This window comes from Oncorhynchus mykiss, chromosome 7 (genome assembly GCF_057628025.1).
Source record: "Oncorhynchus mykiss isolate SJ-2025 chromosome 7, ASM5762802v1, whole genome shotgun sequence".
NCBI classification, from domain to species: domain Eukaryota; kingdom Metazoa; phylum Chordata; class Actinopteri; order Salmoniformes; family Salmonidae; genus Oncorhynchus; species Oncorhynchus mykiss.
Window position 1 is genome coordinate 11886925 of NC_143028.1, and position 22421 is coordinate 11909345.

Here is a 22421-nt window from a genome sequence, read left to right on the forward strand (position 1 = left end):
CGCCACTTCAAAGCTCTGGTCTTAGACATGTGGTCTCATCTCTACACACCTCCCTCTCCTCCTCCTCCTTCTTCAGGGACTGGCCCACCTGCACGCCCACCACGTCATCCACCGTGACATCAAGGGACAGAACGTCCTCCTCACAGAGAACGCCGAGGTCAAGCTTGGTGAGTGACTATGTTTTGTACGTTACGGACAACAACCCTGATTAATCTGAACCCTATAGCTCCAAAATCACAGCCATTTTATCCAGTCACCTAGTCTAGATGTTTACTACAATGCAGTTGTATATAACTAGTTTTAACTTCTGATTGGTTGTCTTACAGTGGACTTTGGCGTGAGCGCCCAGTTGGACCGGACGGTGGGGAGGAGGAATACATTCATCGGGACTCCCTATTGGATGGCGCCCGAGGTCATCGCCTGTGACGAGAACCCTGAGGCCACCTACGACTACAGAGTAAGACTCTCGCCCTCTTCCACACAGTACTCTGACGTTTTAGCCTTGATTTGAACCTGCCACTTATGTCCTCCTTGACATCTGTAGCTACTGGTAACTTTAGCTACTGCTACATTGTGGGGAAGAATGCACGAGTCTGCTTGGTAGAGTATGTTGCTCTTCAGTGTCTGATGTAGTGAGTGTGTGTTGCTATGTCTGATGCATCTCTCGCTGTGTCTCTCCTCTTCCAGAGTGACTTGTGGTCAACTGGAATCACTGCCATCGAAATGGCCGAAGGAGCTCCTCGTAAGTACCTGCCTATCCCCAGATCACACCTCTATCGTTTCTTGTAGATGGCAGCTCTATTGGTTCCTTCTGCCTTTGTCTTTGCTTTTCTCCCTGTCATGTTTTTACTGATTCCCTCTGGTGTGTGTGTTTTCACTTTTAGCGCTGTGTGATATGCATCCGATGCGAGCACTCTTCCTCATCCCAAGGAACCCTCCCCCGCGACTCAAGTCCAAGAAGTGGTAAGTTACCAAGATTCTGTCAGCTGGGTTTAGAGGTCTCCTCTCTCGCTCTCCTCCCTCCTCCTCCTCTCTGAACAGCTGTGGCACATGGGAGGAAGGCCTGTTGGCTCACGGCGAGGCTCCTCAGCCCTCATTCCGGGGGGAAACTCAACCCTCTGAGACTTTCCTCTGGCACCGGTGCATTTACGATTATGACCGCTTTTCTTCTGAGACGGGTTTTTCCCAGAATATTCATTGTATTTAAGTTATGAAAGGTTCACTGGATTTCTGTCTAAATGGATAAAACAGGATCTTCCTATTTCAGACTTGTAGCTTCTCAGGCTCTTTTGACAGTTAGTTTAGTTTGTCTGTCATTTGTTGTCTTGTCAGTGGGTTGTAGAAGATGGATTTATTTTATGTCAGACAACAAGTCCCCCAGGCTACATGATTACTGGTGGTAATATGACTCTCATTAGCGGCCTCATCTGTCTTGAACCCTTCCTCTTTCAGGTCTAAGAAGTTTTGCAGCTTCATCGAGGGCTCCCTGGTGAAGAACTACAACCAGCGCCCCCCCACCGAGCAGCTGCTCAAGCACCCCTTCATCAGGGACCAGCCCAACGAGAGGCAGGTCCGCATCCAGCTCAAAGACCACATCGACCGCACCAAGAAGAAGAGGGGGGAGAAAGGTGAGTCTGCCTCTCTACCTGTTAATGACAGAGTCTTAAAGTAACACTGTGAACATGATGACGGTGCCCCATTAGTGTAAGAGCTGTTTGAAAAGACCGGCAGAAATTTCTGCCTGTTTTGGTGGGATGGAGCTTTTGCCTACCTGGTGGAATCACCACCAGGTGGTGGAATCACCACCAGGTGGTGGAATCACCACCAGGTGGTGGAATCACCACCTGGTGGTGGAATCACCACCTGGTGGTGGAATCACCACCTGGTGGTGGAATCACCACCTGGTGGTGGAATCACCACCTGGTGGTGGAATCACCACCTGGTGGTGGAATCACCACCTGGTGGTGGAATCACCAGGTGGTGAATTAGTTAATAGGCCAATGAGAGAGTTCCAAACCTCTCTGCTAAGAACAGCACATTTTCCCCACTCAGACCACTCCCAGATACTTCTAGCAAATTTATTGCTTGAGAAATTTGTCTTTGATAAGAAGCTATTTTTGTGTATTTTTGACAATTTTAATTGAAAACAATCACAGTAAGGTACTTCAGTGTTACCCATAAATGATTTGATATTAAAATAAAAACCTCTGCATTGGGCCTTTTGTGTGTTTTACATTTACACTGAATAGCCCATGTTTCTACATCTTGTCACACTGTCCACGTATTGTTTTTCAGATGAGACTGAATATGAGTACAGCGGGAGTGAGGAGGAAGAGGAGGATGCTGGAGAGCAAGAGGGAGAGCCTAGGTAATGTCTTAGTGTTACACATTGATGTACACAGTTAATTTTGCAATTCACAATATAGCGTGGATATCTCTGCTCACCTGTTACCAGTGTAGCAAACAGTGAACTAACTCACTGTTCCCTTGAACTAACTCACTGTTCCCTTGAACTAACTCACTGTTCCCTTGAACTAACTCACTGTTCCCTCGTTTCCGCTCGTCCTCCCTGCAGCTCCATAGTGAACATGCCGGGTGAGTCGACGCTGCGTAAGGACTTCATCCGGCTGCAGCAGGAGAACAAGGAGCGCTCGGAGGCGCTGCGCCGACAGCAGCTCCTGCAGGAACAGCAGCTCCGTGAGCAGGAGGAGTACAAGCGCCAACTATTGGCCGAGAGGCAGAAACGCATTGAGCAACAGAAGGAGCAGAGGAGGCGGCTGGAGGAGGTAGAGTTAATAAACATTGATTCATTGATTTTAAAGTAAAACTTGTATGTAGAATTTAGGGTGCGAGTACAGTGCTGCATGCTCTGAATAACTCGATTGGTTAGTTCTGCTGTCTGTGAAGAAATGGGCGGGGTGTAGGTTGATCCTGCAGCCACGATTGGACAGAGCGAAACTGTGATCACCCCATAGAGGGTCGAACTTGGATAGCCCACAATGACGCAGCCCATGCTGTCACAGAAGACTGCCATTACAAGGATAAAAGGTGTCCTATATTTTTAGATCAATAGACAGCTGCTCCTCGCTTGATCAATTCACCAAAGCCTGTATTTGACTTCCCATCCTCTCTTGTTTTCCTCAAATCATTCAGATCACTGCTACTATGGACAATCATTGCCATAGTAGCAGTGACATCTCATAATATCTTTGAACAGGGAATCCCAACTAGAATTTCAGCTCTCCCTGTGTGTCGTATCCCTGAGGTTCTCTCTCTGTTGCCCCCTCCTGGTGCCTCACAGCAACAGCGACGCGAGCGCGAGATGAGGAGGCAGCAGGAGCGTGAGCAGCGCCGCCGCGAGCAGGAGGAGAAAAGGCGCATGGAGGAGATGGAACGACGGCGGAAAGAGGATGATGAGCGCCGGAGGGCGGAGGAGGAGAAGAGGAGGAGCGACCGTGAGCAGGTAGGTCTTTAAATGACAAGAAGCACTCTAATTGGCCTACATGCTGGGCAGTTTTGTCACTTCCTGTATTTCATCCAATCATGGCGGCTGTTGTGTTTGATTGACAGGAGTACATTCGTCGGCAGCTGGAGGAGGAGCAGAGGCACCTGGAGATCCTGCAGCAGCAGCTGCTCCATGAACAGGCCATGCTCCTGGTAAGAAGCCTGCATCCTACCATTCTTACTCTCCAGGGGGCGCGTTCAGGAGGGCGCAATGTTACAGAATGTTGAGAAATTGGTGATGTAGAACACCCATGAGTCTTTGTCAAGTTGAACAGGGAATGGTGTCTGGAGCTGTATTCTATTACATTTGCATTGACAACGTTGTAAATGTTGTACCCCACTGAGAAAGCCCCTGTTTTCAGGACTGGATCGCACATTTAGGAGCAAGCTCTTTTCTAGAACATAGATAGTAATCAAGGCAAGGTGTTATGGCTATATTGCATGAATTATGGTTGACGTTAGCTGTTGTATAGATTAGTCATTCGGAAATACCCTACAGGAAGATGGAGTTCCTATGTTTCTCTGCCGGTGTCTCTGGTTACATTTACATCCTGAGGAAATGAGTTGAGATGTATTTATTTATGTGTGTGTATATGAAGTCACCTTTTTGTTTCTTTATTGCTCAGCATTCACCATTCTGTCTTGCTTCTCATAAATTGAACCATTCCACACTATTCACCCAATCCTCAACTTTGGTTCTATTACTCGCTAAAGAAGGTTGTAACATTTATTTGTGAGTAATGAAATGGAAGAATCTGCATTTGAAGGAAGACTTTATTTAACATGTTTGTAGGCTTGAATTTATCAAACTTCATCTTTATAGAACTAAGCTGAATCGGTCTTCAAGTGCTTAATTTAATACAATTCACCCCCCAAGGTAGCATTAGCCTACACATGCCATTAGCCACTTTCCCCCATGTCTAATGTGCCTCAACTCAGCCGCGCACTCTGCATCAGGAGTTCAAGTGGCGGGAGCTGGAGGAGCAGCGGAAGGCAGAGCGTCTCCACAAGCGTCTGCAGCAGGAGCAGGCCTATCTGCTGTCCCTCCAGCACGACAATAAACCACCGCAGCCCTGCGAAAAGACTGACGACCCCAAGAGAATGTCCCCTGACAGTACTAACAAAGCCCCTCTGACAATGTCCCCAGGCCCCGTGGGCGATAGAGCCCCAGCTCAGCAACCCCACGTCCTCAATAATTCTAATGCTATTGCTTCACGGAGAACGTCCTGCGATAACACTAGGTCCCCACATGCCCATTTCCTGGACAATGTTACTGCTAACGCCCCACGGAGAATGTCCTCGGATACCACAAAGTCCCCACAAACCATGTCCTGCGATAACACTACCAAGGCCCCTCAGAAACTGTCCCCAAACAGTGTTGATAAAGACTCAGAAAAGACCCCCTCTGACAATAGCGATGCCCTAGCCACCCAGTCCACAGACGTTACTAAACCCTCACAGACCGGGGGCCTAGACGGCCCCAAGTCCCCACAGACAGACCGCTCGGAGGCTAGCGACGTTCTCGGTGATCCTCAGCCAATCAGAGAGGTGAACCCCAACACGACATCACTTCCTCCTTCTGCCTGCTGCTACTTCTATTCTAGCTGCCTGCCCCCCTCTCCACACAGCGTGTTATGTTAGCCCTGGTGGTGTGAGCTGGCGCTATGGTTGTCTTTTTTCTTTCAGTTATCGTCTTAAAATAGTGTTTAATAGCTCACACAGTCCAATGTAGCACTGCGTTTAATGTATGCAACACAAAATAGCCTATAACGTTACAGTACTAGGATAACGTTGTTGTCTGTTTTTAAATGATTAGTGAATAGACTACTCAGCCAACCATTTTGTTTGAGGAGCGAGGACAGTCAGAGAAAAGAAAGCCAGTCGCTCACAACCACCGCCTCTCTAAAACTGTACTGCTTCACTTCTGGCTCTAGTCTTTGCTTGACTATCTGATGCTTCTCTACTAAAACGTCTTGAGGAGGACGTGTCTGAGTCTTGAGAACACTGAGCAAGAAAAATACTAAGTATAGACTGAAGCGCTGCAAGCTGGATCTCTGTCAACATCATTTTGCATTCAGGACCAAATGGTGTGCCTACGCAGAACACGGTACATTTTCTCTTGCCATTAGTCAGCTATAATTAATTTCATGAAAATGCATCTATTTTTCCTTCATATGCATTCACAGTTGAGTTGCCATACCTGAATGTAACACATATTTAAATCAATGGGCTTGAATTGATAAAGGGACCCAGCAGAGGCGGTGATGAGTTGAAGCCGTCAGTACTTCACACATTCTTGTGAATTACCAGTTGTATTGCTGTCTACTGCAGTGGTGAAAACGAAGTAGTCAGGTGTTCCTGCTCTTGTCGTCCTCTCACATACCTACTAAATAAGCGTGATGGTTTGTAATGCGGCTGTGCCTTGTACTGTTCAGGTAAGTGACTGGAGAGGATGTCATGCATGTGGTCAGCTCAGGCCCACACTAACATATGTGTGCTGCTGGGTCCCAGAGAGCGACTGTGTGCTGCTGGGTCCCAGAGAGCGACTGTGTGCTGCTGGGTCCCAGAGAGCGACTGTTCTCTGGGATGAGTCCCCTGGAGGTGTAAGATATCATTAACAAGACTGTCTGAGGTGGGCTCATGTGCATGTCAGCGGACTTTCCCTCCCTGTCGATAACAAGGCGTCGGCTTCAGTGTTGACTCTTCCTCGTTCTCCTAGTCTTTCTCCTTGTGTGTTTTGTCGTTGAGTTAATGCCTCAACCTTGACCCCACTGATCCTCACTGACCCTGTCTGTCCTGCACTCCCAGGCCGACGAGCGCTTCCGAAAGAACATTCAGGGCTCCCCCCAGACCGCCCCACCCACCAAGCAGCCCCCCGTGCCCCCCCGCTCTGAACCCTTCTCTAACGGCAGCTCATCCTCCGAGTCTGTCCCGCCTGCCATGCACCGGCCCATGGAACCACAGGTAAACCCCTCATCCTTCCCTCCCTTCTCTCGATCTACCGCTCTCCATACAGTAGGTTATCTGACAGCAAGGCATTGGTGCCACGAGTTGTCCATTCTAGCACCCACACATATAATTCAATGTCTATTTCTGTGGATGAGCTAGTAGAGGTCCCAATTAGAGGTCGACTGATTAATCGGAATGGCCGATTTCAAGTTTTCATAATAATCGGAAATCAGTTTTTTTGGCAACCGATTTGGCCAATTTTAAATTTAAAAAAAAGAAGAAGAAAAGGTATTTTATTTTTTACACCTTTATTTAACTAGGCAAGTCAGTTAAGAACACATTCTTAATTTCAATGACGGCCTAGGAACGGTGGGTTAACTGCCTTCTTCAGGGGCAGAACGACAGATTTTCACCTTGTCAGCTCAGGGGATTCAATCTTGCAACCTTAGTTAACTAGTCCAACGCTCTAACCACCTGATTACATTGCACTTCATGAGGAGACTGCCTGTTGCGCGAATGCAGTAAGCCAAGGTAAGTTGCTAGCTAGCATTAAACTTATCTTATAAAAAACAATCAATCAATCATAATCACTAGTTAACTACACATGGTTGATGATATTACTAGTTTATCTAGGGTGTCCTGCGTTGCATATAATCGATGCGGTGCTGTCGTTGCTCCAATGTGTACCTAACCATAAACATCAATGCCTTTCTTAAAATCAATACACAGAAGTATATATTTTTAAACCTGCATATTTAGCTAAAAGAAATCCAGGTTAGCAGGCAATATTAACCAGGTGAAATTGTGTCACTTCTCTTGCGTTCATTGCACGCAGAGTCAGTGTATATGCAACAGTTTGGGCTGCCTAATTTGCCAGAATTTTGACATAACAGTGAAGGTTGTGCAATGTAACCGGAATATTTAGGCTTATGGATGCCACCCGTTAGATAAAATACGGAACGGTTCCGTATTTCACTGAAAGAATAAACGTCTCGTTTCCGGATTTGACCATATTAATGACCAAAGGCTCGTATTTCTGTGAGTTATTATGTTATAATTAAGTCTATGATTTGATGGAGCAGTCTGACTGAGCGATGTTAGGCAGCAGCAGGCTGGTAAGCATTCATTCAAGTAGCACTTTTGTGTGTTTTCCAGCAGCTGTTAATGACTTCAAGCATATCAACTCCCGAGGTTAGGCTGGTGTAACTGATGTGAAATGGTTAGCGGGGTGCGCGCTATTAGCGTTTGAAATGTCACTCGCTCTGAGACTTGGAGTAGTTGTTCCCCTTGCTCTGCATGGGTAACGCTGCTTCGAGGGTGGCTGTTGTCGATGTGTTCCTGGTTCGAGCCCAGGTAGGAGCGAGGCGAGGGACTGAAGCTATACTGTTACTGGCAATACTAAAGTGCCTATAAGAACATCCAATAGTCAAAGGTATATGGAATACAAATGGTATATAGAGAAATATTCCTATAATAACCACAACCTAAAACTTCTTACCTTGGAATATTGAAGACTCGTGTTAAAAGGAACCACCAGCTTTCATATGTTCTCATGTTCTGAGCAAGGAACTGAAACGTTAGCTTTCTTACATGGCACATATTGCACTTTTACTTTCTTCTCCAACACTTTGTTTTTGCAAACCAAATTAAACATGTTTCATTATTTATTTGAGCCTAAATTGATTTTATTGATGTATTATATGAAGTTAAAATAAGTGTTCATTCAGTATTGTTGTAATTGTCATACCGATTAATCGGTATCGGCCCTTTTTGGTCCTCCAATAATCGGTATCGGAGTTGAAAAAACGTAATCGGTCGACCTCTAGTCCCAATAGATTGACATGCTACATCATGTCAGTAGATCTACTCATATCTGTTATGATGTTATAGTGGGATTTCTGGGACCTTCCACTAATTGACCTGAGTAAAAGCTTGTCCCTTCAGTGGTGTGATAAACCTTACCCAGGATGCCAGAGGAGGCTGCATGTGATTGGCTGCTTGGTTCCCCTTCACTCATCTCCTTGCCACTCTCACTGTGCCATTCAACTATCTGTTGTCCTGTTATTTGTCTTCACTGTAAATGTTTGTGTGTGAACCTGTTTGACTGTTTCTGTTGTCGCTTCTGTTGTCTCGGACTGCATGACGTATGTGCAATGCATGTCTATTATATGCATATGTTACATGTATATGCATATGTTTTCAGCCATGTCCTTCATCTCTGTGCCTTCACTCTGTGGTTTGACCTTCTCCCACCTACCTCCCCCCTGTTCTCTCCCCTCTGTGTGTCTGTCTGGAAGGTCCAGTGGTCCCACCTGGCCGCTCTTAAGAGCAGCAGCGCCGCCCCGCCCCCCGTCGTGTCTCGCTCCCATTCCTTCAGTGAACCCGCGGTTCCTAGTTTTGCACATCTCCATCTGCGCTCCCAGGAGCCCCACAACCACCACCATCACCCCTCTGCTGCTGCACGCACTGACCCCCAGCCCCCCGCCTCGGGCCCCAGCGACGAGGTGCCCCCCAGGGTAAGAAAGGACAGCCCAAGGGACCCCCTTTTCCAGCCCCCATCCGTGGTCCCCTCAGAGGGGCAAGATAGCAATGTCTACAGCTTCTCTGGGTGTCCCATCCGACAGCAGTGGGATTGCACTGTGGGCTTTTGCCTTCACCATTATAAGGCTATGTTCCACAGCATAGTGTAGAGCTACAATAAGGTAGATTAGACTCTTAGTCTGGTTCACTAGTATAATCAGTGACTGATAGCTATCTTGACAAATATCTCCTGGTTGTAGCTGCAATTGTCCCAGTGTACAGTACTGGAGTCCCTATAGTAACTTATCTTCAGTGCTGTGCTTCCACTGGCTAACTACACACCATATGGTCTTGCATGGCTTCATGAGTTGTTCCTCTTCTAGTACTTCACCGTGTACATCCTGCATGCCCATCATATTCACTCTGTTCACTAATGTAACGGAGGGCCGACCAAAACCATTACCTAGACCAGTGTTTCCCAAAACTCGGTCCTGCCCACACCCAAACCACATTTATTTTTTTATCCCAGCACTGCACAGTTGAATCAAATAGTCAAAGTTTGATGACGAGTTGGTTATTTGAATCAGCTGTGTAGTGCTTGGACAAAACCCAAAATGTGCTCCTAGTAGTTTGGGAAACTGAGTTTATTACAAATATCCATGTCCTGTCTGTAGATGACTAAAATGATCCAGCGATCTATTTGTAGTTGAAGGGTAGAATGCACATTTGGGAAGAGGGATTGGGGCTATGCAGTGGTGCCAGGCCCTGCTGTGTGGTGGTGGTAGTTTATGCTCCTGTAGCCAGGCGTGTGAGGGCGTCCGTCTTGTCTACCACAGGTTCCAGTGAGGACAACGTCCAGGTCCCCTGTGTTGTCACGCAGAGACTCTCCTCTCCAGGCCTCTGCCCCGCCTAGCAACCAGGCAGTACAGAGGAACGCCGGCAGGTATGTGGTCAACTCTGTGTGTTGTTGGAAAGAGTTGAATTGTTCGCGGGGTGGGTATGGGGAGGTGTGTGTTTTCAATCCCCTGTGTTGCTTGTCTTCCAGTAATGCGGAGCCACGTCTGCTGTGGGACCGAGTGGAGAAGCTGGTTCCCAGGCCCGGCAGTGGCAGCTCCTCTGGCTCCTCCAGCTCCCAGGCCGGCTCTGGGGAGAGGTTCAGAGCACGCTGTGAGTAACACACACACACACACACAGAATACACACAGTATACTGGATGTACAATACTGCATTTAGTATCTTGTAGGTCTTCCACTGATGTTGGTTTACCATCTTCTCCTCCAGCATCGTCTAAGTCTGAGGGCTCCCCATTGCAACGCCCCGACAACGCTGCCAAGAAGCCTGACGACAAGAAGGACTTTGCCCGACCCAACCGGCCAGCCGTAAGAACCTGTCTCTTATGACTGTATCCACATACTGCTGTAGTAGTGGTCCCTGCATCTGGCTGTAAACCAGGCCAGCACTGCAGCCTGCTACAGTAACAGTGTGGTGGTGTTTCTATGACTGATTATCCCGTTGTCTTATCTTTTGGTGTTCCCTATGGGCCATGACACGACAACCTGTGGCATCCCATTACTCCAACAATGTGATTACGGGGGGAATTGTATAGGGGGACGTGGTAAGCAAGCGTGCATAAGAATATGTCATGCTCTGATGCTATGCTTATTTCCACTGCATGGGCCACCATGTATGCTAAAACGTTTCAGAAGAGGGCTGTCCTGTGAGAAGCTCAGGGTCCAATTCCATCGCTATTCCATTTGCCTCCCAGTCATTGGTCCTCCTCTCCTTGGCTGACACTTGATTGGCTGACGATGCACCTCTGACCCGCCCCTCTCCCTGCTGTCTTCTTTTCTCCTGCTGTCTTCTTCTTGCCTCCTGCCTGCGCCATCCCAATCCAGTTGCTCTTCACCTGGCACATCACAAGTTACTGTTTTCAGCAGCCTGTGTTGGCTCTTAACTGAGGTTAATGTTATGGCCTTAATGTATGGGGCATGATGCTCCCCTCCTCGCCCCAGTTCAATCCTTTGACAATGCATCCTCCCCCTGTAAAACTAGTAATCAGTAATCTGACATGGTTTAAATCAGTGACAACCTTTTGGAAAGGGAGTATTGAAAATATTCCGAGCCTTATTTGACCTCTAGGACCTGACGGCCCTGGCCAAAGAGCTGCGGGCGGTGGAGGATGTACGTCCTCCCAACAAGGTGACGGACTACTCCTCCTCCAGCGAGGAGTCAGGCACCACCGACGAAGACGATGATGAAGAAGTGGACCAGGACGCAGCAGACGAGTCCACCTCGGGAGCAGAGGATACCAGGGCCGGGTACGTAACGACCCTGACCTCTGACCTGGACCCGTATTCACAAAGCGTCTTAGTCTGCAATCAGGTTTCCCCACGTCCTTGTAATCTCATTCATTATGATCTGAAAGGCAAAACTGATCCTAGATCAGCACACGGGCCCTTTATGAACTCAAGGCCTTAGTGATACTGCCCTAAAGAAAGGCTTTCAGATGAAAAGTTGATCAGATAATATATACTATATAGCATAGAAAGACTTGAATGAGGTGAGTCATTTGGCTCATTGAAATAAGCAAATAATCATTAGCAAATAATCATTGCTAAATAAGTCCCATGTATTATTAATAATTGGTGTTTGAATATGAGACGTACTGTTTCCACCAGGAGAGGTCTGAGTAACGGAGAGACTGCATCCCTGAAGACCTTACTGGCCCACGACGACTCCGAGAACGACCTCACCACACCCTCCAAGGATGGCACCTTGGTCATCAGACAGGTAGGACTGCAGAAGACCCTCTGGTTGTTATCATGTCCTCTTCCACCCCTGGTTTCAGTTATCATCTTGTTTCATTTCCTATGTTGAGTCTTGGTTTGCTGGTAAAGCACACTGTCATGTACAGTTACTAGTGGAAAACAAGGAGATAGACGTTGAGGTTGTTCTTGGTTACAGAGCGCGGGCGACAAAAAGCGCCTGGCGGTCAATGTCTCTTCATCCTCCTCCGGTCCCAGTGTGGCTCACGGTCAAGCCGTTCAAGCACATACTACTCCTCCTGGTCCTGGTAACGGTCACCAGGAGAAAAACGGCTTTGCCGGCCGCATTCACCTGCTGCCAGACCTTATTCAGCAGAGCCACCACTCCCCCACCTCCGCCTCCTCCACCTCTTCTTCCATCTCCATCTCCCCCTCCTCCAGCCATGTCAGCCCAGCCATGTCCCCCCAGACCCCCCTGGACAAGCTCACTGCCATCGAGGTATGTCCCCTGTCCCTTAAGTTGGCTACTCTGGTTGTTCAGTCTACTCTGTCCCTTACGCTGGCTACTCTGGTTGTTCAGTCTACTCTGTCCCTTAAGCTGGCTACTCTGGTTGTTCAGTCTACTCTGTCCCCTGTTGGCTGGCTACTCTGGTTGTTCAGTCTACTCTGTCCCTTAAGCTGGCTACTCTGGTTGTTCAGTCTACTCTGTCCCTTAAGCTGGCTACTCTGGTTGTTCAGTCTACTCTGTCCCCTGTTGGCTGGCTACTCTGGTTATTCAGTCTACCCTGTCCCTTAAGCTGGCTACTCTGGTTATTGTCTACCCTGTCCCCTGTTGGCTGACTGACTGAACTGACGAATGATCTCTGTGCTGCTTCACCTTCTGAATATTACTCATAGCACTGCCTCTAACACTAGCGCCACCTAGTGTGGGACCTTAGCAATGAGCAAGCGGCTTTACTAGTCTAGAGAGCGTTGGTAAAACACTTTGCCCAGGTGCAAGCTGGGAGGTGAAGTCTATGTAGTCCCATCTTGTCAGGGGTTAAGAGGTTGTGGAACACCTCATTGGACTTCATCTCCCATCTCTCCATGGCCTTAGTGCTTTGATGCCATTTCAGTCAAGCAGTTTAGTAGTAGGCTGTGCCTGGGTGGTAGCTAGCTTGCTTGGTGTGTGGTGCTTTTGGACAAACCTAGCTTGTATGGATTTTACTACCCAACTAAAGGTGTGTGTTAGCATGACAACGCTACTATCATGGAAGACACCAAGACACTGAACAGCGCGTCTACCGTTTAGCCTAATGATAAACTGCTGCATTTTGATGGTTGCGTTTGATCAAAATCTGTGTGCTTTACACTGGCAATTTGACTTTTCATATTTCATCCCGTTTCTCTCTGAATTCTGTTTCTGTCCTGAACCTGCCATCTTTATTTCGTCTTCCATGTTGGTTCTACTCTCGTTCTTGTTTTTCATATCTGCTTCCAACAAATGCATGTCAAATCTTCCCATGCGTTTTGTGTGTGTTTTGTTTTTGCCATCCGTAGAGTAGATGTCACGTTTGATTACTAGATGAGAAATGTCCTGATGTACAGTGTGTTGTAACAGAACCCAGTGTGTACATAGTGTTTTATGAAGCCCTATGGTTTCTCAAGCAGGTCTGATTGATTCTCAGTTTTAGATTGGCCAAGCCTGCAGGCCCTTCCTATTGTACTGTTAATTGGCTACTGTACATCCTATTCGGCCTTATGTTATTGTAGCCCAGCAATAAACATGTCTTCCATAGAACGTCATGAGCGCAGTAAAATGGATCCATTGCTGAGTTCAAACCAGACTCACTGCAGCTGCCATAGCTCCCCCTGCTGGGGAAAAAAGTATTATTCTATGCAAACAGATTATACAATAAATAATATTGTAATATTTGACAGTATGAAGCCAAGGAGAAATAGGCTCCGGGAATACTGATAGTGTAGCAGACCAGGTTGAGTTACAGGTAGATGGGGATCTTTTAGGGTGCTTAGCCTGTAACCGAAAGGTCTCTAGTTCGAATCCCAGAGGCTACATGGTAAAGAATCAGTTGATGTGCACTTGAGCAAGGCACTTAACCCTCATTGCTCCAGTGTCACAACTGATAATGGCTGACCCTGGCCGTGACCCCACTCTCTGAAGGTGTCTCGGGGGGAGTTGGGATATGCAGAAAAGACATCTCCATTTCACACCTGCGTATAATACACACTTAAAACAGGACAAATATAAGCACCCAACATTATATCTGTCCACTGTTTGTCTGTGTTCTGCTCTCACTCCCGTGCCTTTGTCGCCAGACCCACTCGGCCAGCAACACCATGCAGAAACACAAGTCTTCCTCCTCCTTCACCCCCTTCATCGACCCGCGCCTCCTGCAGGTCTCCCCCTCCAGCGGCAGCTCCCTCAACAACATGGGTGAGTCACTTATTTTTTTCCTCTACCCTTTAAAATGCTGATTTTTAGGATCAGCTCCCTCATCTTATCCATTAACAATAGAATCATCTCTGGGTCAGTAACTAGGAGTTAGTATACCCTGACCTATACATAGAACATAAAGTCACTGCTTGGCACAGGAAGTGTAATACAGAGCATGATCATCAAGGGCTATTAATGACAAAGCAAAGCCCCGCCCCTTCTCCCTCTGACCTTTGGCGTCCACAGCGGCCTTCGGGAACGACGGGCGGCTGGTGGACGCCCTGAGGGCTGACCCGTCACGTAAGGGCTCCGTGGTCAATGTGAACCCGGTCAACACACGCCCCCAGAGCGACACGCCTGAGATCCGCAAGTACAAGAAGAGGTTCAACTCTGAGATCCTGTGTGCTGCACTATGGGGTACGTACCTGAGGAAGAGGTGGCTGAGTGGAAGGATAGAGTTGATAGATGGATGGATGAATAGAGAGATGGATGTGTGATATACTGATTGGATGGATGAATGGATATATACAATTTATAGGAAATCCATCATAGGTTTCGCGACAAGCATGGCAGACCTGCTTCCCCCTGGGTTCTGACTGGTATGTGTGCGTGTGTGTGTGTCCCTATCCTCCCCCTGGGTTTTGACGTGTGTGTGTGTCCCTGTCCTCTCCCAGGTGTCAACCTGCTGGTGGGGACAGAGAGTGGTCTGATGCTGCTGGACCGTAGCGGTCAGGGAAAGGTCTACCCCCTCATCAGCCGACGGCGCATCCAGCAGATGGACGTCCTGGAGGGACTCAACGTCCTGGTCACTATATCAGGTACGGACCACGGAGGTGCACGGACACAAGAATATACTCTCCTGAATTATACTCAAACTCATTCTCTTGTTCTTTTATTTCACCATCCCCCACACACACACACACACACACACACACAGGGAAGAAGAATAAGCTGCGTGTGTACTACCTGTCCTGGCTGAGGAACAAGATACTCCACAACGACCCCGAGGTGGAGAAGAAGCAGGGCTGGGTCACTGTAGGAGAGCTGGAGGGCTGCGTACACTACAAAGTCGGTACGTTCCACTCCCCATTTACCATCAGGAATGACACTTCTCTTGTTACAAGGCTGTAGCAGGTCCAAGTCCAATCTTGACGAGCGGGCAAAAATAAAACCTTTTTTTTTCTCTTGATTTAAGTGAAATATGAGAGGATCAAGTTCTTGGTCCTTGCCTTGAAAAACTCTGTGGAGGTGTATGCATGGGCCCCCAAGCCGTACCACAAGTTCATGGCCTTCAAGGTACAGTAAACTGGCTCAGGCTGCAGTCAGACCACCATGGCATTGGTTTACATTCACTTTCCCAGTACAAATTACCTTAAAGGTGCATTTTGTCAATTTTAACGTCTTCCTCCTGCAGTCGTTTGGTGACCTGGTGCACAAGCCCCTGCTGGTTGACCTGACGGTGGAGGAGGGTCAAAGGTTAAAGGTCATCTACGGCTCCAGCAACGGCTTCCACGCCGTGGACGTGGACTCTGGGGCGGTTTACGACATCTACCTGCCCACACACGTAAGAGACCCACCCATCTGTCTCATTCCTCTGCTTCCTGTTTTTCCCCGTTCCACCAATCCATGGCTGAATCTGAAACCCAACACTTTCACCACTCGATATGTGCGTTCACGAGCCAATCTCAAATGCTGATTGTCGAGTCAAGGGCTCCACTGCGCCCTTCGGAAGCCTCTTTATCCTCTTTTATCCTATGACTCAGCGCCCTCTGCAGCAACTTCTTCCCACGAATCTTAGCATGTTACCTAGCAACAACAGTCACTACTTCCCCGCCCTCACATTTGAAGTTTAATTCCGAGGAGGTCTTAGTGACAGGATTTTTTGTGTGTTTCTGAAGTTTGAGCCAGTCACTGCTGCGCTGTGCAGGAACAGGCAGATGTCGTTTTGTTTCTACTACTTTCTCACTGTATATCGGAGTATGCGTCCGTCTGCCCAAGATCCCCAGTGCCCGTGTTTCATGAGTCATGCTACAAGACAGGTCGCGGGCGACAATACTCGCAAATGGACTAAGATAAGTTGCAGTTGGGACATCGCGTGTGTATCGTCTCAATGCTCATTTTGGCCAAAACACTGACCGACTCGAGTGATCACTCTCGAACACAACCGCAAGTGGCCTCTTGATAAAGGAGCGTAAGGGCCAAGTCTTTGGTTTGAGATTCAGCCCATGTATGTGGGGGCATATTCATTAGGTCACACTGTATCAAAAACATTTTTAATCGGAAAGTGAAAACAAGTCTTTCTTATTGGGCAAGTACAGGTAGTCCTTGTTTCAGTCGCTTTTTTCTTCAGCCAAGTTCTTTATGAATACGACTCGAGACTAACCTTTTTTGTCTTTGTCTCTGTTTGCTCTCCTCCCTCCGACTCTTCCTCCCACTCTACCCTTCCTCTCCCTTCAGATCCAGACCAATATCCAGTCCCATGCCATCATCATCCTGCCCAACACGGATGGTATTGAGCTGCTGGTGTGTTACGAGGATGAGGGTGTCTACGTTAACACCTACGGACGCATCACCAAAGACGTGGTGCTGCAGTGGGGCGAGATGCCCACCTCAGTGGGTACGTAACACTCACACTGGGACGCACATACGGTGCATTCGGAAAGTATTCAGACCCTTCACTCTTTCCACATTTTGTTACGCTACAGCATTTATTTTCAAATGGGTTAAAAACAATTTGTCAAGTCCCTCATCAATCTACACACGATACCCTACAATGAAAAAGCAAAACAGGTTTTTAGATATTTTTGCAGATTTATTAAAAATACTAAACTGATATCACATTTACATAAGCATTCAGATCCTGGACTCAGTACTTTGTTGAAGCACCTTTTGGCAGTGATTACAGCCTCGAGTCTTCTTGGGTATAACGCTACATGCTTGGCACACCTGTATTTGGGGAGTTTCTCCTATTCTTCTCTGCAGATCCTCCAAAGCTCTGTCAGGTTGGATGGGGAGTGTTGCTGTACCGCTATTTTCAGGTCTCTCCAGAGCTATTCAAGTCCGGGCTCTGGCTGGGCCACTCAAGGACATTGAGACTTGTCCTGAAGCCACTCCTGCATTGTCTTGGCTGTGTGCTTAGGGTCGTTGTCCTTCGTCCCAGTTTGAGGTCCCGAGCACTCTGGAACAGTTTGAAACAAGGATCTCCCTGTACATTGCTCTGTTAATCTTTCCCTCGATCCTGACTAGTCTCCCAGTGCCTGCTGCTGAAAAACATCCCCACAGCATGATGCTGCCACCACCACGCTTCACTGTAGGGATGGTGCCAGGTTTCCTCCAGACGTGACGCTTGGCATTCAGGCCAAAGAGTTTAATCTTGGTTTCGCCAGACCAGAGAATCTTGTTTCTCATGGTATGACTCCTTTAGGTGCCTTTATGCTAACTCCAAGCGGGCTGTCATGTGCCTTTTACTGAGGAGTACCATAAAGTCCTGATTGGTAAGAGTGCTTTTTGGTCGCCGATTACATTGCACTCCATGAGGAAGCTGCGTGGCAGGCTGACCACTTGTTAAGCGAGTGCAGCAAGGAGCCAAGGTCAGTTGCTAGCTAGCATTAAACGTATCTTAGAAAAAACAATCAATCTTAACATAATCACTAGTTAACTACACATGGTTGATGATATTACTAGTTTAACTAGCTTGTCCTGCATATTTAGTTAAAGGACATCCATATAATATTAACTAGGAAAATTGTGTCACTTCTCTTGCGTTCTGTGCAAGCAGAGTCGGGGTATATGCAACAGTTTGGGCTGCCTAATTTGCCAGAATTTTGACATAACAGTGAATGTTGTGCAATGTAACAGCAATATTTAGACTTATGGATGCCACCCGTTCGATAACACACGGAACGGTTCCGTATTTCACTGAAATAATAAATGTTTTGTTTTCTAAATGATAGTTTCCGGATATGACCATATTAATGACCTAAGCTCGTATTTCTGTGTGTTATTATATTATACAAATGTTCTAGAGAGAAATATTCCTATAATAACTACAACCTTAAACTTATTTTTTGGGAATATTGAAGACTCATGTTAAAAGGAACCGCCAGCTTTCATATGTTCTCATGTTCCCGAGTAAGGAACTGAAACGTTAGCTTTCTTACATGGCACATATTGCACTTTTACTTACTTCTTCAACAGTGTTTTTGCATTATTTAAACCAAATTGAACAGGTTTGATTATTTATTTGAGACTAAATAGATTTTATTCATGTATTATATTAAGTTAAAATAAGTGTTCACCCACTATTGTTGTAATTGTCATTATTTCATATATAAAATCAGCCAATTAATCGGTATCAGCTTTTTTTGGTCCTCCAATAAGCGGTATCAGTGTTGAAAAATCCTAATCGATCGACCTCTAGTGTGTGTGCCTTTCCAAATCATGCCCTACAATTGAATTTATCACAGGTGGACTCCAAGTTTTAGAAACATCTCAAGGTTGATCAAATGGAAACAGGATGCACCTGAGCTCAATTTCGAGTCTCATAGTAAGGGGTCTGAATAATTATGTAAATAACGTATTGATTTTTTAATAAATTAGCAAATATGTGTAACTTGTTTTTGCTTTTTCATTATGGGGTATTGTGTGTAGTTTAACATTTTATTTAATACATTTTTGAATAAGGCTGTAACGTAACATTTTGAAAAAGTGAAGGGGTCTGAATACTTTCCGAATGCACTGTACACACATGTTAAACCTGTTTAAGACACACAGGAGTGGCTTGTGGTGAAACTATGTTTTATACCTTTTAATTTAAGTACATAGTAGTTTTCAATAAACACTCACACACACACACACTTTCTTAATAACTTGATTGTCCATCTGTGTGTGTAGCCTACATTAGGTCCAACCAGATCATGGGCTGGGGGGAGAAGGCCATAGAGATCAGGTCTGTGGAGACAGGACACCTGGATGGGGTCTTCATGCACAAGAGAGCCCAGAGACTCAAGTTCCTGTGTGAGAGGAATGACAAGGTGAGTTATGCGTACAACACACACACACTTTGGTTACTTGCATAGATGTTCATCAATGTTGATAAAGATCCCTCTCTCTCACACTCTCGCTCTCACACTCTCACACTCTCGCTCTCACACCGTCTATGTCCTGCAGGTGTTCTTTGCGTCGGTGCGCTCTGGAGGTTCCAGCCAGGTCTACTTCATGACCCTGGGCCGTACCTCCCTGCTTAGCTGGTAGTGTACACACACACCCAGCAGCATGAAGACAGCACCCCTCGGTTTATTACCACCATAATGATGACTCATGACGATCTTGAACTTGACGTACAACTGGAGTATCGAGCTTCACTGAGCTCTGAGGCGGCGCGATACCTAAATATCACCGGTTTCAAATAAGAAAAGACAATTGCACGATAAACGGACTGAAATCATGAAGGGGAGGCCACGGGGTCCCTATAGGCTGATGGGACTGTGTTTGTTTGTCAGTTGGTAGTGCTGTCATCATGCCCATTGGCCACTCTGCTCTGACAACAGACGTCATCAGCTTTTCTGGGTTCTCGCCCCCAAACCCTACTAGAGCCTCCCCTTACCTCCTGCACCAGTGGGAGTAGGGATCTGAGCCCGACTTATTCAAAACACTAGTAGATGTTAATGTGTGTCTATTGGAAGAAAAGAGAGGGATGTGATGTGTGACAGAGGAGGATGGAAAAGGATGAAAGAGACTGTTGCAGAGGAAGGTAAGCTTATAGCACCAGACAGGTGAAAGGTCATACAGTAGTTTGTTATTGTGTTTAGTCCAGGTCATGTTCAAGTCAACCTCTGTGTTGAGCGTTTCTTAGATCAGTTCCTCTGACTGACATGCCGTTGCCACCACATGGGTACGTTTTCAAATGGGTCGTGCTTGACATTGAAAATGTAACTTTTGTCTCTCTTTCACTCTGGCCTTCCTCTTGATAAGGGTTCAAACAGGGTTAAAGTGTGGAGAGAAGTTTCATCAAAGATGTCGACTTAACCCTTAATAGGACACTGCAACCTTATAGGGGCCTTTCCAGTCCCATATACTCCTGAGGGTCTTTTCCAGCCTCCCTCAACTTTAACGTGCCACATTGCCTCTCCTTGGTCGTGTTGGGTAAACTGTGAATGGGTTGATATGTACAGTAGACTCTAGAGAACAGTCTTGGTCATGAGTCATGACTTTGACCCACCATTTGGTAGCATGATGACCAGGGTATTCAATGGAACAAGTGTCAAGATTAAATATACCTTAAAGATTTGTAGATGAAGATTTAAAATCCACAACATATCCAAATGTATCAGCAAACACAGGTTCGATTTGTTTTTTATTGTTTTCATTTTAATGGGCCCCTCCACTGAATTCAGGTTTACGTTTGTTGCTACTTGTACAATCTGTTGTGACAAATGCTTTAGGTTTTGCTCATAACTCCTACAGGAAATGTATCAAAATCTGACATTTGAGTGAGATTGAATTATTACATGTAAAAACTATTATGAAGCCGCATGGTCCCCATTTTGATACATTTGTGAAATTGTTGTATTTCCATGTTGGACTCTTTAATACCAACAGACCACCATAGCCTGGCAGCTTCACCCCCTCAGCTTGTCTGCATTATTTTAGTATCTTGACTCTGAGGGCAGAAGGGGACATTTTGTTTTGTACAGTCTGTCCCAGTCCAGGCAGTAGTATGCTATGGATTGAAGCAACACGACAACAACCTAGAAGCCTTTCCAAACCCCAGCAGCTCCTGGTTTTAATTGTTTTGTTTTCCTTTTGCCCCTTGATACAACGAGTGAAAAATGGGACTGCACTTGTTTGTCCTAATGTTTCCTGGTTAGCCTGGGTGCCAGTCTGAAGCAGCAGCAAGGAGCTAGACTGGCACCCTGGTTAGATTCTTTGTATGTGTGTATGGACAAACTTTTTTTCAAGAATGGAAATCATAATGTCTATCATATGTCCCTCCAAAGCTTGACCCTCTTACAGTGGACAGTCACATCCTGTTTGGGTGTGATGATTCCAGGCCTCTAAGGAACGCAACGCTGTAAGAATATAGAAATGAGATGCTTTCTCCTCTGCAAATCTGTGAAACGCAGTGCCATGCCAAGATGGCATAAGTCACACATTTTAAGTGTTACAAACCACTACAGAAAGTATCGATTTACAATTTTAACTCCTTAGTTTGTTTCTGTCATTTTTATTACCCTTAAAATGATGCGGCTGCAGTGGTTTATAAAGGTTAATGCACACATTATGTTAAATGTTTACAGAGGCAATGTTTTGTTAAACCAATGTGCATCAATATAAATATTTATGGTTTATTTTAGGGCAATAATCCCTTTTTTAGCTTTTGTATCATTTGGAGGTTCATGTACAGGAATAACCCTCGACCTCTGTTCATTCACTTTTCAAAAATGACAAATTCTGAGTTTAAATCACTGATTTTCCTGGATAACACAGCAGTGTGCCCTTGGCTGTGGCAACGTTGCAGCAACACAGTGACAAGGTGTTCTGCTGCCCAGGTGACATGTTTTCCTCAAGTGTTTCTACCATGCTACTCTAATTTATGTCCTCTGTGTATTATGGGAATTGTTGTATTTTCCTCAAGGTCTTTTTTCCATTGAATAAAATCCTAAGTAATTTACTAAATTGTGTGAGGTAGTTTTGTAAACCTTTAACATAACGCGTTCAGTCTTCTCTATTGTGTGAAATAAATGGGTCTGTAAACAAATCGAATGTCTGTTGAATTAATCTGAGCCTAAGAAACATTCTGGAGATATTGTATTTTAAGTGTTCCAAATATGGTAACATTTATACAAACCATGTAAAAGAACCCCAAGTAAATGTTGCATGACGTTTCGATAATTTAACCCATTTTAATAAATGTATCTTAAACTAAAGACTCCTTGTACATCTGTCAGCTCACCACAAGATGACCCTGTACCACGCACTGCTCCTAGCTCTAGCCTGCCTGCTCTAGCCTCCTCCCAGACAACTCGAGCCGGATGTTTATGTCAAGCATCAGCAGGTGAACTGCATCATGACAAAGGTTCGTTTCATGATCAGACATTTTCAAGTTTGGGCCACATATACAAGTGCCATAAATTTGACTAGCCGTTTGTATGTAGCTAGCTTGGACGATGTTACTGGTGGTTCTGACTATCAATATTTCGGTATGAATTACACGTCGAACTTCAAAAGGAAGCAGGAATGCTGCAGGC

At 46.2% G+C, this 22421-nt stretch overlaps 1 protein-coding gene across 20 annotated transcripts in view; it reads left to right on the forward strand.

Moving 5' to 3' along the window:
- The window catches only part of LOC110527400 (mitogen-activated protein kinase kinase kinase kinase 4), a 50372-nt gene extending 28528 nt beyond the window's left edge, over positions 1 to 21844 (forward strand). Inside the window, exons 6-32 of one of the 20 annotated variants that reach the window (XM_090240283.1) lie at positions 77 to 167; positions 327 to 457; positions 688 to 742; positions 885 to 963; positions 1453 to 1628; positions 2296 to 2368; positions 2576 to 2786; positions 3302 to 3463; positions 3571 to 3657; positions 4444 to 5052; positions 6313 to 6468; positions 8751 to 8969; positions 9810 to 9916; positions 10019 to 10140; positions 10255 to 10352; positions 11113 to 11291; positions 11652 to 11763; positions 11938 to 12237; positions 14055 to 14172; positions 14419 to 14589; positions 14847 to 14990; positions 15110 to 15244; positions 15368 to 15468; positions 15587 to 15736; positions 16630 to 16789; positions 19066 to 19205; positions 19342 to 21844. In XM_090240283.1, coding sequence (XP_090096409.1) covers positions 77 to 167; positions 327 to 457; positions 688 to 742; positions 885 to 963; positions 1453 to 1628; positions 2296 to 2368; positions 2576 to 2786; positions 3302 to 3463; positions 3571 to 3657; positions 4444 to 5052; positions 6313 to 6468; positions 8751 to 8969; positions 9810 to 9916; positions 10019 to 10140; positions 10255 to 10352; positions 11113 to 11291; positions 11652 to 11763; positions 11938 to 12237; positions 14055 to 14172; positions 14419 to 14589; positions 14847 to 14990; positions 15110 to 15244; positions 15368 to 15468; positions 15587 to 15736; positions 16630 to 16789; positions 19066 to 19205; positions 19342 to 19425 — 4170 coding nt within the window. In that variant the 3' untranslated portion in view covers positions 19426 to 21844. The remainder of the gene's footprint in view (positions 1 to 76; positions 168 to 326; positions 458 to 687; positions 743 to 884; positions 964 to 1452; positions 1629 to 2295; positions 2369 to 2575; positions 2787 to 3301; positions 3464 to 3570; positions 3658 to 4443; positions 5053 to 6312; positions 6469 to 8750; positions 8970 to 9809; positions 9917 to 10018; positions 10141 to 10254; positions 10353 to 11112; positions 11292 to 11651; positions 11764 to 11937; positions 12238 to 14054; positions 14173 to 14418; positions 14590 to 14846; positions 14991 to 15109; positions 15245 to 15367; positions 15469 to 15586; positions 15737 to 16629; positions 16790 to 19065; positions 19206 to 19341) is intronic. The other 19 variants (XM_090240286.1, XM_090240285.1, XM_090240289.1 and 16 more) reach the window with 19 other exon arrangements.
- The last annotated feature ends 577 nt before the right edge of the window (positions 21845 to 22421 follow it).